General features: G+C 37.2%; 2 protein-coding genes across 5 annotated transcripts; one reads left to right on the top strand and one right to left on the bottom strand.

Moving 5' to 3' along the window:
• Nucleotides 1-473: 473 nt before the first annotated feature.
• Nucleotides 474-7,819, top strand: LOC107814762 (casein kinase 1-like protein 2). The gene is made up of 14 exons (XM_075225422.1): nucleotides 474-821; nucleotides 938-978; nucleotides 4,177-4,246; nucleotides 4,356-4,504; nucleotides 4,591-4,686; nucleotides 4,777-4,847; nucleotides 5,471-5,532; nucleotides 5,731-5,794; nucleotides 5,865-5,949; nucleotides 6,024-6,150; nucleotides 6,236-6,318; nucleotides 6,390-6,453; nucleotides 6,599-6,726; nucleotides 7,125-7,819. Exons 1-14 carry the CDS (start codon nucleotides 746-748, stop codon nucleotides 7,422-7,424), a joined length of 1,416 nt encoding a protein of 471 aa, XP_075081523.1. The 5' UTR covers nucleotides 474-745; the 3' UTR covers nucleotides 7,425-7,819.
• Nucleotides 7,820-8,906: 1,087 nt separating this feature from the next.
• On the bottom strand, nucleotides 8,907-12,962 carry LOC107814763 (eukaryotic initiation factor 4A-15-like). 4 transcript variants are annotated; one of them, XM_075224073.1, is made up of 6 exons: nucleotides 12,824-12,962; nucleotides 12,681-12,721; nucleotides 11,945-12,014; nucleotides 11,546-11,740; nucleotides 10,835-11,265; nucleotides 8,907-9,872 (listed from the first exon to the last, which is right to left on the bottom strand). In XM_075224073.1, exons 4-6 carry the CDS (start codon nucleotides 11,619-11,621, stop codon nucleotides 9,237-9,239), a joined length of 1,143 nt encoding a protein of 380 aa, XP_075080174.1. In that variant the 5' UTR covers nucleotides 11,622-11,740; nucleotides 11,945-12,014; nucleotides 12,681-12,721; nucleotides 12,824-12,962; the 3' UTR covers nucleotides 8,907-9,236.
• Between the last annotated feature and the right edge of the window lie 602 nt (nucleotides 12,963-13,564).

Genomic DNA, 13,564 nt, shown 5'->3' with positions numbered 1-13,564 from the left:
AGGAATCTTTTTTAAAAGTTAAATAGTAATTTTGAGAACCTATTGAAGTTGGATGTTGAATCTTAGCCTATTATTTTTGGGCTAGTTGGTTGTAAATTGAAATATAGGCTATAAAATTGAAAAGTATGGAGCTCAGTTGTTCTAATGTGAAATTTTTCCAATAAAATTTATGAACAAACATGTATTTGCCAAAACAAAATTGGCAAAATTTATGGGTAAATAGGTCCTTAATGTAATATGTATTCTTCAAATTAAAAAGAAAAAAGAAAAAGAAAAACAGAACCAAGCACTAGCCAAGTCACGTGACACACGAGCCTTTTGCCAGCAATGTGTGCATATGCCACTTGTCCTGACCCCACATAACCAATAACACCTAATGTTGGACTACCCCAATCCAGTCGAACCTTCCATCACGCGTCATCTCAACGCGTAGGTTCACCCTCCAAAAATTGTTCGCACAAACGCGCTTCACTGGCAAACTCAAGAAGATGGAAAAAACCGAAAAAGGAAAAGCATATGTGCAAGAAGTATATAAATATAGAGAGAGAAACTCTGAAGATTCTTTTTTCTCTCTCTCTATTTTCTTCAAACCAAACCCTAGCTTTTGTAGATAGACAGCGATGAGAGAAAATCACACTTCGATGCCTTTTTAGATCTTTGTACTGAGCTCATGTATTTGTTTCTTGCGTTAAAAAGCTAGGGTTTTAGAAGCTTTTGGAAATTCAGTGACGAAATTAGGGTTTTGATGGAGCCTCGTGTTGGGAACAAGTATCGACTGGGTCGGAAAATTGGCAGTGGATCATTTGGAGAGATCTATCTCGGTTTGATTTTTTTTTTTTTTTTTTTGCAGAAGATTTTTCACTCTATTTCTTGTCTATGTTGATTGATTGATGTTTTTATTTACTTTTATTCTTTTAATTATGATTATGTGGTGCAGGTACTAATATACAGACTAATGAGGAAGTAGCAATTAAGTTGGTAAGTGATTTCTTTTAGTAATTAAGTGTAGTTCTACTGAATATTTGTTGCAAATGAATTTACAGTTTATTGGAAGTTGTTTTTTATTTCTGTTATGTGTTTTTCTGTAAGTATCAGTAGTATGTGTTTTATGGATGGTTGACTTTGAAGTTAACAATTATGTGTCAAAGTTATTGCTTGCTGTCCCCAAAGGGATAGTTCAGTTATCAAGAACAGATAATTGAACTCCAGAGTGACGATTTGTAACTCAGTGGTCATAACATAAGTGATAATCCCCCTTTGCAGAAAGTCTTCGTGATTCATTTGGAAATAAGTTGTTTGTAGAAACTTATGTGCCAAATTAGGTAGTTGATGACTTAGTAGCGTAACATGTTGATGTAATTGCATATTTTGTGAGCTTCAATTATATCATACTGTCTTTTCGATTTGTTCAAGTACATGTGAATGAAGGCTTTTGCTTCCTAGTTCGTTGTATAGTATGAATTTTTCATTGTTTGCGAATTTGAGCATGTATGCTATTCATGATTTATCATTGGAATTATCTTAAAGCAATAAAACTTTCGGGAAATAGTAGTTTTAGTCCCTTAGTTATTTTGCATTACTCCTCTTTTGGTCCCCATATTATTTGATTGAGCACATTTGATCCTTGATTGAACCTAGTGTACAGTTTTGGTCCCTGGTTGACTGAAGCTAACAGATGTTTGCTAAGCGAGCAAACAAAGACAACATAAACTTTAAGCAACCCTGAAACCATTGTCGGGGATTGTTCTCTGCCCTTCTAGATAACAGAGGCAAAAAGCCCTTCCAGAATCTTTGCTCACCCACCAGCCATGGGAAAATGTTATCCCAACTCTAAACAGGGTTTTGGTTGAGCATATCACAGCTTCCGCTAAAATTATTTCCAGTGTTCATTTCCCCAAGAATTCCTCAAAGCTGCAGACTGTGAAGTTGTGGCTTTGGGCTAGGGCTGCGTGACAAGGCAGGGGACTTCAAGGAAGGTGAACACTGAAATGTTGTTTGGGTATTTTGTACACAAGTCATATTGCGCGAGAAGTGGTTTCATTTGCCTGGGGACTTGTCATGCTGCACTTAGCATCTAAAGAAGCTCTTTGTCTTGTGCTCTCTGGGATATTTCAGTGAAGACACCTTTACAGCATCGGTATAGCTGACTACCGAGATTCACTCTCAGGAGAGTGGCACCAAAAATCTATTTCTGACGACTAACACCGTTGGGAGAGAACAATGTACTACCTCTGCAGTCTGGCCAAAATTAGCCTCATTTCCTGCTGCCCCATAGCAAAACACACTTCTTCATAACCACCATTGATGGTGTCAGAAAACCCCCTCTTGGTTTCAGAAATAAAACCCTTCGGCACCCCAAGCGGGTATCAGTTTATGTCACTCTTTTCTTTTATTTTGTCATGAAAAGATTGGCACTTTTTTGTATTTGGAGATTATTAGATCTTAACATTCCCAATTTACTCTTATTCAGTGTTGTCAAAGGCGCGCTTAAAGCGAGCTTAAGCCCTGAAGCGAGGCTCAAAACACGTTAAGCGCTTCGCGTCGCTTTGTGGGCGCTTTAGTGTCGCATCAAAGCTCGAAGGCATATTTTTCCTTGCCAATGAGTGTGATCCTGAAATGGCGACCTTAAACAATTGATATTTCACTTTATCGTAAATTTTTTTTCAATTTCTTTGTCCATCTAATTGTTATTCATGCTCATAATGATTATTAGTCTTGGACCACATGCATATTTTTATTTTTTCTCCCGTTGCGCCTTTTTTCATTAAAGCCCACGCTTTATTTGCGCTTCGCACTTAAAGCCCCAACGGACCTTAGACTTTTTTGCGCTTTTCGCCTTTGATAACACTGCTCTTATTGATATGACTTGTTTGGAGAGGAATAGAAAGTGACATGTAGAATTGTTAATATTAACTGTGATGTTTGTATCTTGCATATATTTACCTTACATGTCAAAAGTCTTCCCTTTTTCTTAAACTTTGTGCATGGTCAAGCACTGTGGCATAAGTATGACAGAGAGTTTTTTCTCAACTTCAGCATTGCCTTTTTGAAAAAATAAAAAATATCAGCTGCCGGTTTTGGCTGGAGACAGCATTTACTTTAAAGAATGAAACTATCCAACTAGACTAGGATTGCCCTTTGTGGGGATTTATAATCATTCTATTTTCTTAGCTAGCATTTGGACATAGATTTGATTGAAACTTGCAAAAGGAGTTTTTGAAGTTGTTTTAGAAAATAATTTTTGGAAGTTGAAGTTGTGTTTGGACATGCGTTTTATTTGAAAAAAAAGTTGAAGCTTTGTGAGTGGAAGAAAAAATTTCACTCAAGAACTGCCCTAAACCCGTCTTTGGGAACTTAAAATTTTTGTTCCAAATATTTTTCAAAAACTGATCATATTCCATGAATAAACAATGTTTTCAAAAAATGTTTGGAAAAAAAAAAAGAAATTGCCAAAATTTATGGCCAAGCTCCTGTTTTCTGTAAATTTACATAAGATGAACAAGTAAACTATGACTTGATTTCTCTATAAACATTCTAATTTCGCATGTTTTTAGTTTGAGCGGTCAATCCTCAAAGCTAACACGGAATGTGGTGATCTGGAGGTGATTAGGTTTAAAAAGCTTATGTAGTTTTGCCTTCTTGTTCAATTGCTCAGACAGACAGGGAATGCTCTAACAGAATAGTCTTCTTTGCTTGAGTTCAAGTAGGTAATTGAGAAATCTGTGATTCATTATTTAGGTCCACAAGTGGATGAACTCATTTCTCCCCCTTCCTCTAACCAATCCCCCTACCCCAAAGAAAGTTGGTGCATATAGGCCAATTTCTGGTCTACTTTTTTCCTTTTTGGCAAATGGTGCTCTCACAAAGTGAAATGGAACTATTGGTGCCCACAGCCGCCTGCATGCATACTACATAACATCATTGTTCATAGCTTTGAAACATAAACTATCAGTTGATTCTTGAACTGGGGAAAAAGTTGGATAGAACCCCATATATAGCATATGCTTGTGTCGCAAGTACTTTTAAGATGTTACATATCTGCAAGTCTTTTTTATTTATCTCTGTGTCTGTGTGTCTTCATTTCTTTCTTCTTTTTTGGCTCCAACTATGTGAATGACTTGTGCATTAATTCCTCCATTGTAATTTAGTGTCTGATAAGTGCTGGTGATTTTGCAGGAAAATGTCAAAACAAAGCATCCTCAGTTGCTATATGAGTCAAAGTTGTACAGGATTTTGCAGGGAGGAAGTAATAACTTCTACTGTCTTTTTTGAAAAAACAAACCTTTTCTCTCTTTACTCTCTTTTTGACTACATTTCTATGATTAGGGGTTCTAATTGTGATACTTCTGTTGTAGCTGGAATTCCAAATGTGAGGTGGTTTGGTGTGGAGGGAGATTACAATGTTCTAGTCATGGATTTGCTCGGACCCAGTCTTGAAGATTTATTTAACTTTTGCAGCAGGAAACTTTCCCTGAAGACAGTTCTGATGCTTGCAGATCAAATGGTTAACACTTATAACATTTCTTATTTTGACGTTAGTAATCCTACCTGAACTTGGTGATGACATGGCTATTTTGATTTTTACTGCAGATAAATCGCATTGAGTTTGTTCATTCTAAATCATTTTTGCATCGCGATATTAAACCGGACAATTTTCTTATGGGCTTGGGAAGGCGTGCAAATCAGGTCCTTTATTTTGATTACTATTTTCTAACTCTTTGTTCTCACAAATTCCCAGGATTGTGTTACTGTACTTAGATTTGACTTAAAATGCAGGTCTTTGTAATCGACTTTGGTCTGGCCAAGAAATACAGAGACACTTCAACTCACCAACACATACCTTACAGGTAATTTAATAGTTATACCCCCCCCCCCCCCCCCCCCCCCCCGCCCCGCCCATTTCGTTCTTCCCCTTGATTTTAATAGGTGCAAAAGTCTTTTCTGGTTAGCTTAGCACTCCAAGCTGAAGAGAAAGGCTGAGCATTCCGTTTATACAACTAAGGTTCCATACCTTTGGATATTATGTAATATGAAGCATGTTTTGTTTGTTAATTACTGACAGATTTTTATCCAAAAAAATAAATAGAGAAGACAGAAACAGATATAATTCCTTTTTGCTCTAGTTAGGAAAATGTAAAACTCCAGCTGGGGTTTTATGTATCTTAAAGAAAAAAGACTCCAGCTGGGGTTATATGATAATGAGAGATTATTGCAGGCACATAGATGATGCTAAGACAATTCAAAGTGCATTTCTGTAGGATCTGTTATGTAACAAATGCATTTGTCTTGGTGCTGCTGAAAATTCTTATGATGGGGATATGCGCATATTCCAATTAAAAAAACTGTTAAATGCAGCACAGTTGAGAGTGTCCCTGAATTCTTCTGTGTGCATGCACATGCATTCAGTTATCTGGCATTTGCATATCGTATTTTGCCTGTGCCTTATAAGACATGGTGTTTGACACTGCAGAGAGAACAAAAACTTGACTGGCACCGCAAGATATGCTAGCATGAATACTCACCTTGGTATTGGTAAGTGTTCCTGTTATTTATGTTTGTGTTCACTCTTTGTGCAGTTTAACTCTGCTGTGTTTCTCACTTAATACGCTATTACCGTTGTTCTACCCTGGTATTGGTAAGTGTTCCTGTTATTTATGTTTGTGTGTTCACTCTTTGTGCAGTTTAACTCTGCTGTGTTTCTCACTTAATACGCTATTACCGTTGTTACAGAACAAAGCAGGAGGGATGATTTGGAATCTCTTGGATATGTCCTCATGTACTTCCTAAGAGGAAGGTTAAATTTTGCTGCAATTTCTTTCCTCACTCTTGTTTTATTCAGCTTGTTTGACATCTTTTTATTGCAGCCTTCCTTGGCAGGGGTTGAAAGCAGGAACTAAGAAGCAGAAGTATGAGAAAATTAGTGAAAAGAAGGTGTCAACATCTATTGAGGTAATTTATTTTCTGATTTGGAGATTGGGTTCTACTTGGACATCTCTATGGAGAATTGGTTTACAATTTTGCAGGCTTTATGCCGGGGTTATCCTACTGAATTTGCATCATATTTCCATTACTGTCGTTCACTACGCTTTGAGGATAAACCAGATTATGCTTATCTGAAGAGAATATTTCGTGACCTCTTCATCCGCGAAGGTCTAAGATGAATTTTGAGCTGCTTTTATTTTTAACCGGTAATTTTCAATCTAGGCTCCCGTTTACACGTTTATTTGCATTGCAGGCTTTCAGTTTGACTATGTTTTTGATTGGACCATTTTGAAGTATCAGCAATCGCAAATTGCAGCTCCTCCTTCCCGACCTCTTGTAAGTGGTGGAATATCGTTTTTTCTACCTGTGTGCAGAGCTTATATCTTATGATGGCTGTTTTTTATTAGGGTGCTGGTGTTGGAACCAGCTCAGGCATGCCTCCAGCTATCCCTAATGCAGAAAGGCAGTCAGGTGATATTCCAGTGTACCTGTCCTAATTCTTGTGTTCTCAATTGAGAAAATTGGCATTTCCTCACCTACACATGAGTACTGGTCAAGACCTCTGTGCTCTCTTTCATTTGGGATTTTCCTCACCCCTATTCTCAATCATTTGCAGGTGAGGAAGAAGGAAGACAACCAGCAGATCCTTCTCGAAGGAGGAATTCTGGGCCGCCTATAAATGCAGGAAGTTTGTCCAAGCAGAAAAGTCCTCTCAGAAATGATTCTTCTAGCAAGGATGCTATGGTAAGTTTGAGTTGTTGGATCAAATATGAACTTTGATCTATGGTAAGTTTGAGTTGTTGGATCAAATATGAACTTTGATAAGATTTTAAATTTTGGAACTCTCAAAGGGCCATTTCTGGGAAAGAGATCAGTCCATAATCAAGAGTTGTGAAACCTTGCAGTGTAATTGTCTTGTTGAACTGCTCTGCCAGTTCAAATATAACTCTTGCTTCAGAATTCAGATGCAACCTTGGACAAAGAATACTATTTCTGTATTTTCTTAATCCCAGGAAAATAATAATAATAATAATAATAGAGATGTGTGTTTCTTAGGTTTCTACATTGTTGAAATGGAAAAGTGGTCTATGCCATAAGTGATCTTTTCCCCCACATTGTAATGAATCATTCCAATTTTGCAGTTGTCAAGCTCCACTTTCCTTGGAAGATCAAGTGGATCATTGAGGCGAGGTCTAGTCTCTGGCAGCCGAGAGACTTTCACTATGGGAAATGACTCTGATCCTACACGTTCTCGAACGCCTGAGGCAAGTCCAGCAACCATGAACAAAATATCAAGTGGACAGAGAAGCTCCCCACTTGTTGGATCATCAGACGCTAAACATGCTTCTTCTGACAGGAATACTTCTGGTATAAAGAACTATGAAACCACGCTCAAAGGAATTGAGAGTTTACATTTCGATGAGGAAGATAGGGGTCACTAATGATTGGAAACCCTTTCATCACATTCTTGTAAATTTCTTACTCGTGTGCTAGACCTCAGGTAGAATTGAGGCCTTAAAAGTTGATTTTTCTTGAATTTCGGGTTGGAATTTAGGGATCTAGAGTGTGATTCGTTCAAGCAAAGATCTATAAGAAATAAATAGATCTGAATGAGTGCTAATGCAGGGAGTCAGGTGGTTTCAATACAAGCTCATTGCCGTGCATGACTCTTTATATTGTTTTTGTCTGTGCAATCAGGCATCTTCCATAATATTTAATCCTCGTCCAGATGATGGGGACTAGTGAAACTGTATATTGGTCGTTGCAATACTAAGATGGTCCACAGTAATGTTTTGGTCGAATGTCACTTGAGTGCAAACTCAGTAGTTCTCACAAATTTTGGGTCGTATTAATGCTTTAGTTTACAAGCATGTGCAGAATCTTATTTTCCTTCAATTTTATCTTGTAACAAGTCAAAGCTTACGCCCATCTCTGCGTTTTCGTCCGCACTCGACATTCACATGGCCAGAGTTGGTAAAACAGGGGAAGTACCCCTCTTATCAGATTGCCCTTTTGGATGTTAGTTTTCTCAGCTTGTGCTAGATAAATTGAGAAAGGTGGTCTCGTTTCCTAAGTGTCATTAACAAATCAACTGAACTAAATGAACCTAAATGTGCAAAATTTGTCTGCACTGGAAAGTAAGCATAGAATGAAGACTGCGGAAATTGGTAGTTCTTAAGGAATTTCTTTCCTTTTAATAATAGTAATATTTGGATCAACTTGTGAGCGCTTGACTATCCACCCAATAATGGTATTTTTAACTAGTATAAATGTCGGATAACTCTCTGCAAGGCGTAGGCAAATAAAAAGACTTAATATTCATTGCATCTCTAATTCAATTTATATCTACACCTAGTATTAGGGGTGACAAACGAGTGGGTCGGGTTGGATCGGATCGGATATGGGCGGTCAAAAACAGGTAATGCAAAACGGATAAATTATCCGACTCGAGATATTTAATACGGATAGAAAATAAGTTAATCGACGATAATATGAATATCCATATTATTCATGGCTTCTTGAATATGCTCACTTTTGGGAAAATTCCTAGTCTCCTAAACTTGAGGAACCCTCAATTTGAGCCTTTATAAATATAAAGAATTAAACCCACTAATTATCCATTGACTATTCATTTTCTAAGTGGATAATATAATTCTTATCCATATTTGATCCGTTTTTAAAAAGTTCATTGTCCGACAAATGTTTTAATAGATAATATGGATAGATAATTATTATTTTTATCCATTTTGCCACCACTACCTAGTATTCATAATTTCCAAATTTTAGACAAATGATTTCTAATTATGAATACAAAGACTTGGAATCAATTCGGGAACCGCATAAGCAAAGTACATTAAAATTGTTTATAGTAGAGAAATTGTCTCCTAATTTCAAATCTACCGTCCCGTTTAAAGCATCTCTTTGCAAGTACAACGTGAATGATATTATACTTCGACATAAGTGAATGATTTCATACTTTGACATTGTACTTCAGATACAACCCTTTGATGTCAAAAACTAGCAGCAGCTACCAATGTATAATATAGTGATATATTAAACAACGCTAGTGTAAATTACTCACAAGTTCATAATCTCAGACACTAGGACCATTAAATTAGACATTCATTACACAACGAAAATATGAAAATGAAAGGAGAGGGCGGAGGGAGAAAAGAGGTATATGTGTGGAGAGAGAACCCGCCCAAACAGTACCAGCTTCTATATTTTTGCCACTGAAGCAAGAAAAAAGCTTGTTACAGGAGATCAGCAACATTCGCTGGCAGCTCCTCAATAACAACGTTGTAAAACCTCTGAATATCAGACAGCATCCTCTCATCATCCTTTGTAACGAAGTTGATGGCCACACCCTTCCTACCAAACCGTCCACTACGTCCAATGCGATGAAGATAATTCTCAGGCTGCGTGGGAAGATCAAAGTTTATAACTAGGGAGACTTGTTGGACATCAATTCCTCGGGCCAAAAGATCAGTAGTGATGAGAACACGGGAGGACCCGGAACGGAATTCACGCATTATAATATCTCTAGTGTTCTGGTCCATGTCACCATGGGTAGCTGACACTGTATGGTCTCTGCTTCGCATCTTGTCTGTCAGCCAATCAACTTTGCGACGGGTATTCACAAAGATCACACTCTGTGTAATGGCTAATGTTTCATACAGGTCGCACAGGGTTTCGAGCTTCCATTCTTCCTTATCCACATTGACATAAAACTGTTTGATACCTTCTAAGGTCAGCTCATCACGCTTCACAAGAATCCTTACAGGTTTGTTCATGAACTTTCTTGTGATTTCAAGTGCCTCAGGAGGCATAGTAGCAGAGAATACACCAACCTGAATCTTAGGAGGCAGAAGCTGGAAAATATCATAGATCTGGAGGCAAAAAGAGTTGAACATGAGCATAAATCTTGGGGCAAATAAGTCATGTCGACAACAGTGGATGTACAAACACATGCAAGTGGGGGGGGGGGGGGTTCTAATTTAATTCATGCTCCCTCCGTTTCAATAAAGACAGTCTTAGTTTGACTTGGCACAAACTTTAATAAAGAATGGAAGACTTTTGAGATATGTGGTCTTAAATAAGCTATAACATTTGTGTGGCAGTAAAACTTTTGAAACTTTTGGTCTGAAACCTACCATAGTATTTGTGTGGCTATAAATGCTTCTTATTAAGGAAATATTGAAAGGTGCCAATTTTTTGAAGCAGACTAATAAGGAAATAGTGCCAATCTTTTTGAAAGAGAGGGAGTAGTAATATTGAAAGACCTTCAAGACACCATAGGAAAAGGGAATGATAAAAAAGAAAATCACACCCAATTACAACTGTGCAACAACTATGTCTCGGCCCCAAACAACTTGGACAACATTGTAAAGCTAAATTGAAATTATCACATCACATAGTTAGGCGAATGAAGTCATGGATTTAGTTCAACATACTTGATATGAAAGAAAGGATAATAATACAGAGAAACAGAGATTTTGTTTGTGCCCCTTTCCACTAAAATTTTGAGCTTGTTGAGTACTCTAACAGCCCTGCGCACTACAAGCATCTTTTCCCATTATAACTGAGCCTCCCTCCCTCCCCTAGCACCAAACAATTGGACCATTTCTCGCAAGTCACAATTTTCATGTACGATGGAAAACTAACAAAGAAAATATTCATTGCACCAGATTATAATAACAAAAATCTCAGAAAAGCTTACTGGTTGGAGAACCTTTTACACTACAGATATATGTCAAGAGGGTACGGATGTACAAAGAAACATGCGCACATATATGGGGGAGATAAAAAGCATATTGGTCAGAGAGGCAGTTTTCAATCTAAAATAGTTGACCTGATCCTTGAAACCTCTGGAAAGCATTTCATCGGCCTCGTCCAATACGAACATCTTTATATGATCAGGGCGAAGTGACTGTCTTCTCAGCATGTCAAATACACGTCCAGGCGTTCCCACAACAACATGAACACCACTTGAAAGGATGCGTTGGTCCTCTCGTACGCTGGTCCCTCCCACACATGCATGTACCTTCACACCAAGGTAGTCACCAAGTGCCCTCATGACCTTTTCAATTTGTTGTGCAAGCTCACGAGTAGGCGCCAAGACTAAAGCTTGACATTCCAACAGTTCATAGGCAAGTTGCTGCAGAATTCCAGAACAAAAAGTAGCAGTTTTCCCAGTTCCAGATTGCGCCTGTTGAATTACATCAAGACCTTTGCAAAAGGGTACAATTCCTCTTTGCTGGATTGCTGAAGGTTTCTCAAAACCTACATGGAAATAGTCCAACATTAAATACATTGTAACCTGATTAATGGATAGAACAATGCTCAGAACAAAGAGAATATCCCACTATAACAATATCAATAGATTTAGCAGGAAACAGAAAGAGCGGGAGAGCTCGTATGTGCAGCAATTCCTTTGTTTCTTTCTTCATCCTTTTTTTTTTCCTTTTTTTGATTGGTAAGCAAAAGGACAACATTCACATTGATCCAGAACTACAAACTGAAATGTCGCAAAACAACAGGGGACAGAAGTACTCAGTTGTACCTAGAAGATTAACAGTCCACCACCCCTTCTTCTTTATAATGCATGCATTAGTCAAGCAGAAGAAAAGTGGAAACATGTTTCAACCAACCGTATGCATAAATGCCCCTCAGAAGGTTCTCCTGCAAACCCATGGCATCAAAACTATCATAAACCTCATCATATGAAGTAAAGAAATCTTGCCCATCAGCTGAAAGCCTACAATGAAAATCCAAGAAAAGTCAGTTTTTTGGATCCATGCTATAAAGCATAGCGTGGCATATATAAGTAAATGCATGCATCATAACTCATACGAGGTAATAAATAGAGAAAAAAAACAAAAAAATATGAGGAAGAAGCAAGAGCAGTCTTCTATAGATGCATAATTAGAGAGCAACGAAATAATTGGCTCCTGCTACTTACAACTCATTCATTTTTGTGTCAAATTGACGAGCATCAAACTGTGATCCTTCTGGAGCTGCACCCGCCATGACTGGAAAGCATTAACAGCACATCAGCAACAAAGAATCATGGGTAAAATAAAACATTATCAAATAATTGATATCACCATAACTCAAGACAAGTTGACTGAATTTATTACAAATGAGCAGGTACTCATTGGTTCATTTCACTATGCTTTGACTTAGAGAATGTTAAAACACCTATTTCGCCCCTCAGTTGCAATGAATTTGAGAAGGAAAAAATGAACTACATAATATCATATGTGAAGATAAAGTTTAGATCTTCATCTTTTCTACGGTGATTCTCAAACAAATCGTTACTTGGTTAGTTCTTAATTTGCAAATTCCTACTCTTTATCTGGTTGTTTCAACCCATAATTTCTCTTGCTGGAAATGTGCTCAATCATCAAAAGCAAAAACTGAAGACATGCAACAATGATTTGATAAAAAGATTTACTTCTTATGGGAATTAACTTAAATGTTTTTGTTTAAATTTCGTTCTCACACCACCACCTAAACTACCAGCTAAAGCCAAAAAGAATAGGCAGACAAATGCAATGAGAGACTGTGAAAGAATTCACTGTTCAAGAATGACGAATTCAATCTGCTTTATCAAAAAGTTTAAAGCTTGGGTCCTAAGTCCTAACAGTAGGTAAAGAAAACTAGGCTAAAATCCATAAGTAACAGTTGTTCACTACCTTCTACAAACTAGGCCCTCATTCACTCGAAAGTACCAATTCTGCAGCATTCAATATCACAAGTTATGCTCTTGTACCTAATAGTTCAGTTAAATAAATGCCACAAAATCTCAACTTTGTTTCATATACTAACGGAAACGTACCTGAAGATGAAAGTAAGATGGAGATATGACAAAAGAGAAAGTGATGAAAATTAGGGTTTTACGCAAGCTCCTCGGATCTTGAACGTATTGGGAGTTTTTGTGAGTGAGACTGCGATGTTAGAGGAAAGAAGTGCGTGAGTGTGAGGGTTCCTGAAAAGTGCTGCCTTCTTTTTTGCTTTCACCATTTTGCCCTTCGCAAGAATTTGTACTGCTACTGCTACTGCTACACGTTGCCGGGTTTTTTTAGGGCTTCCTTAGAGAAACATTGTTTTTTTTATTCAAGAAATAGCTAGCGGTAACATAATTGACGTGCACAAAGTGACATATCACGCGGTTAAGACGAGTGAATATAATGATTTTGTTTAAAAATATTAACAATATTAAATCAGAAAAACATAAATGATTACATACCGAGGCAGATCCAGAATTTGAAGGTTCCGGGTACCATATTACTTTGAACTTTGACTTGATCTCTTTTGAGTTTCGGTTCGGATTATTGTGTTGTGGGTTTATATAGATAAAATGATGAAATAAAACAATTTAATAATTATGCAAAACAGAAAACTTCAATAATATAACTAATATCAACAAAAAAATAGTATTTATAATTGTCTTAATTTTCATATTCTGGAGTTATGATTTGACAAAAAGATGCACAAATAAGACTAAAACTCTTTATAGATGCATATTTAGATACTCCAAGCAAAAGCTTACTTAATAAACACAATTTTTTTTTTGGGT

Source organism: Nicotiana tabacum, chromosome 11 (assembly GCF_000715075.1).
Source record: "Nicotiana tabacum cultivar K326 chromosome 11, ASM71507v2, whole genome shotgun sequence".
NCBI lineage: Eukaryota > Viridiplantae > Streptophyta > Magnoliopsida > Solanales > Solanaceae > Nicotiana > Nicotiana tabacum.
This window is presented reverse-complemented; position numbering and strand designations above follow the sequence as displayed.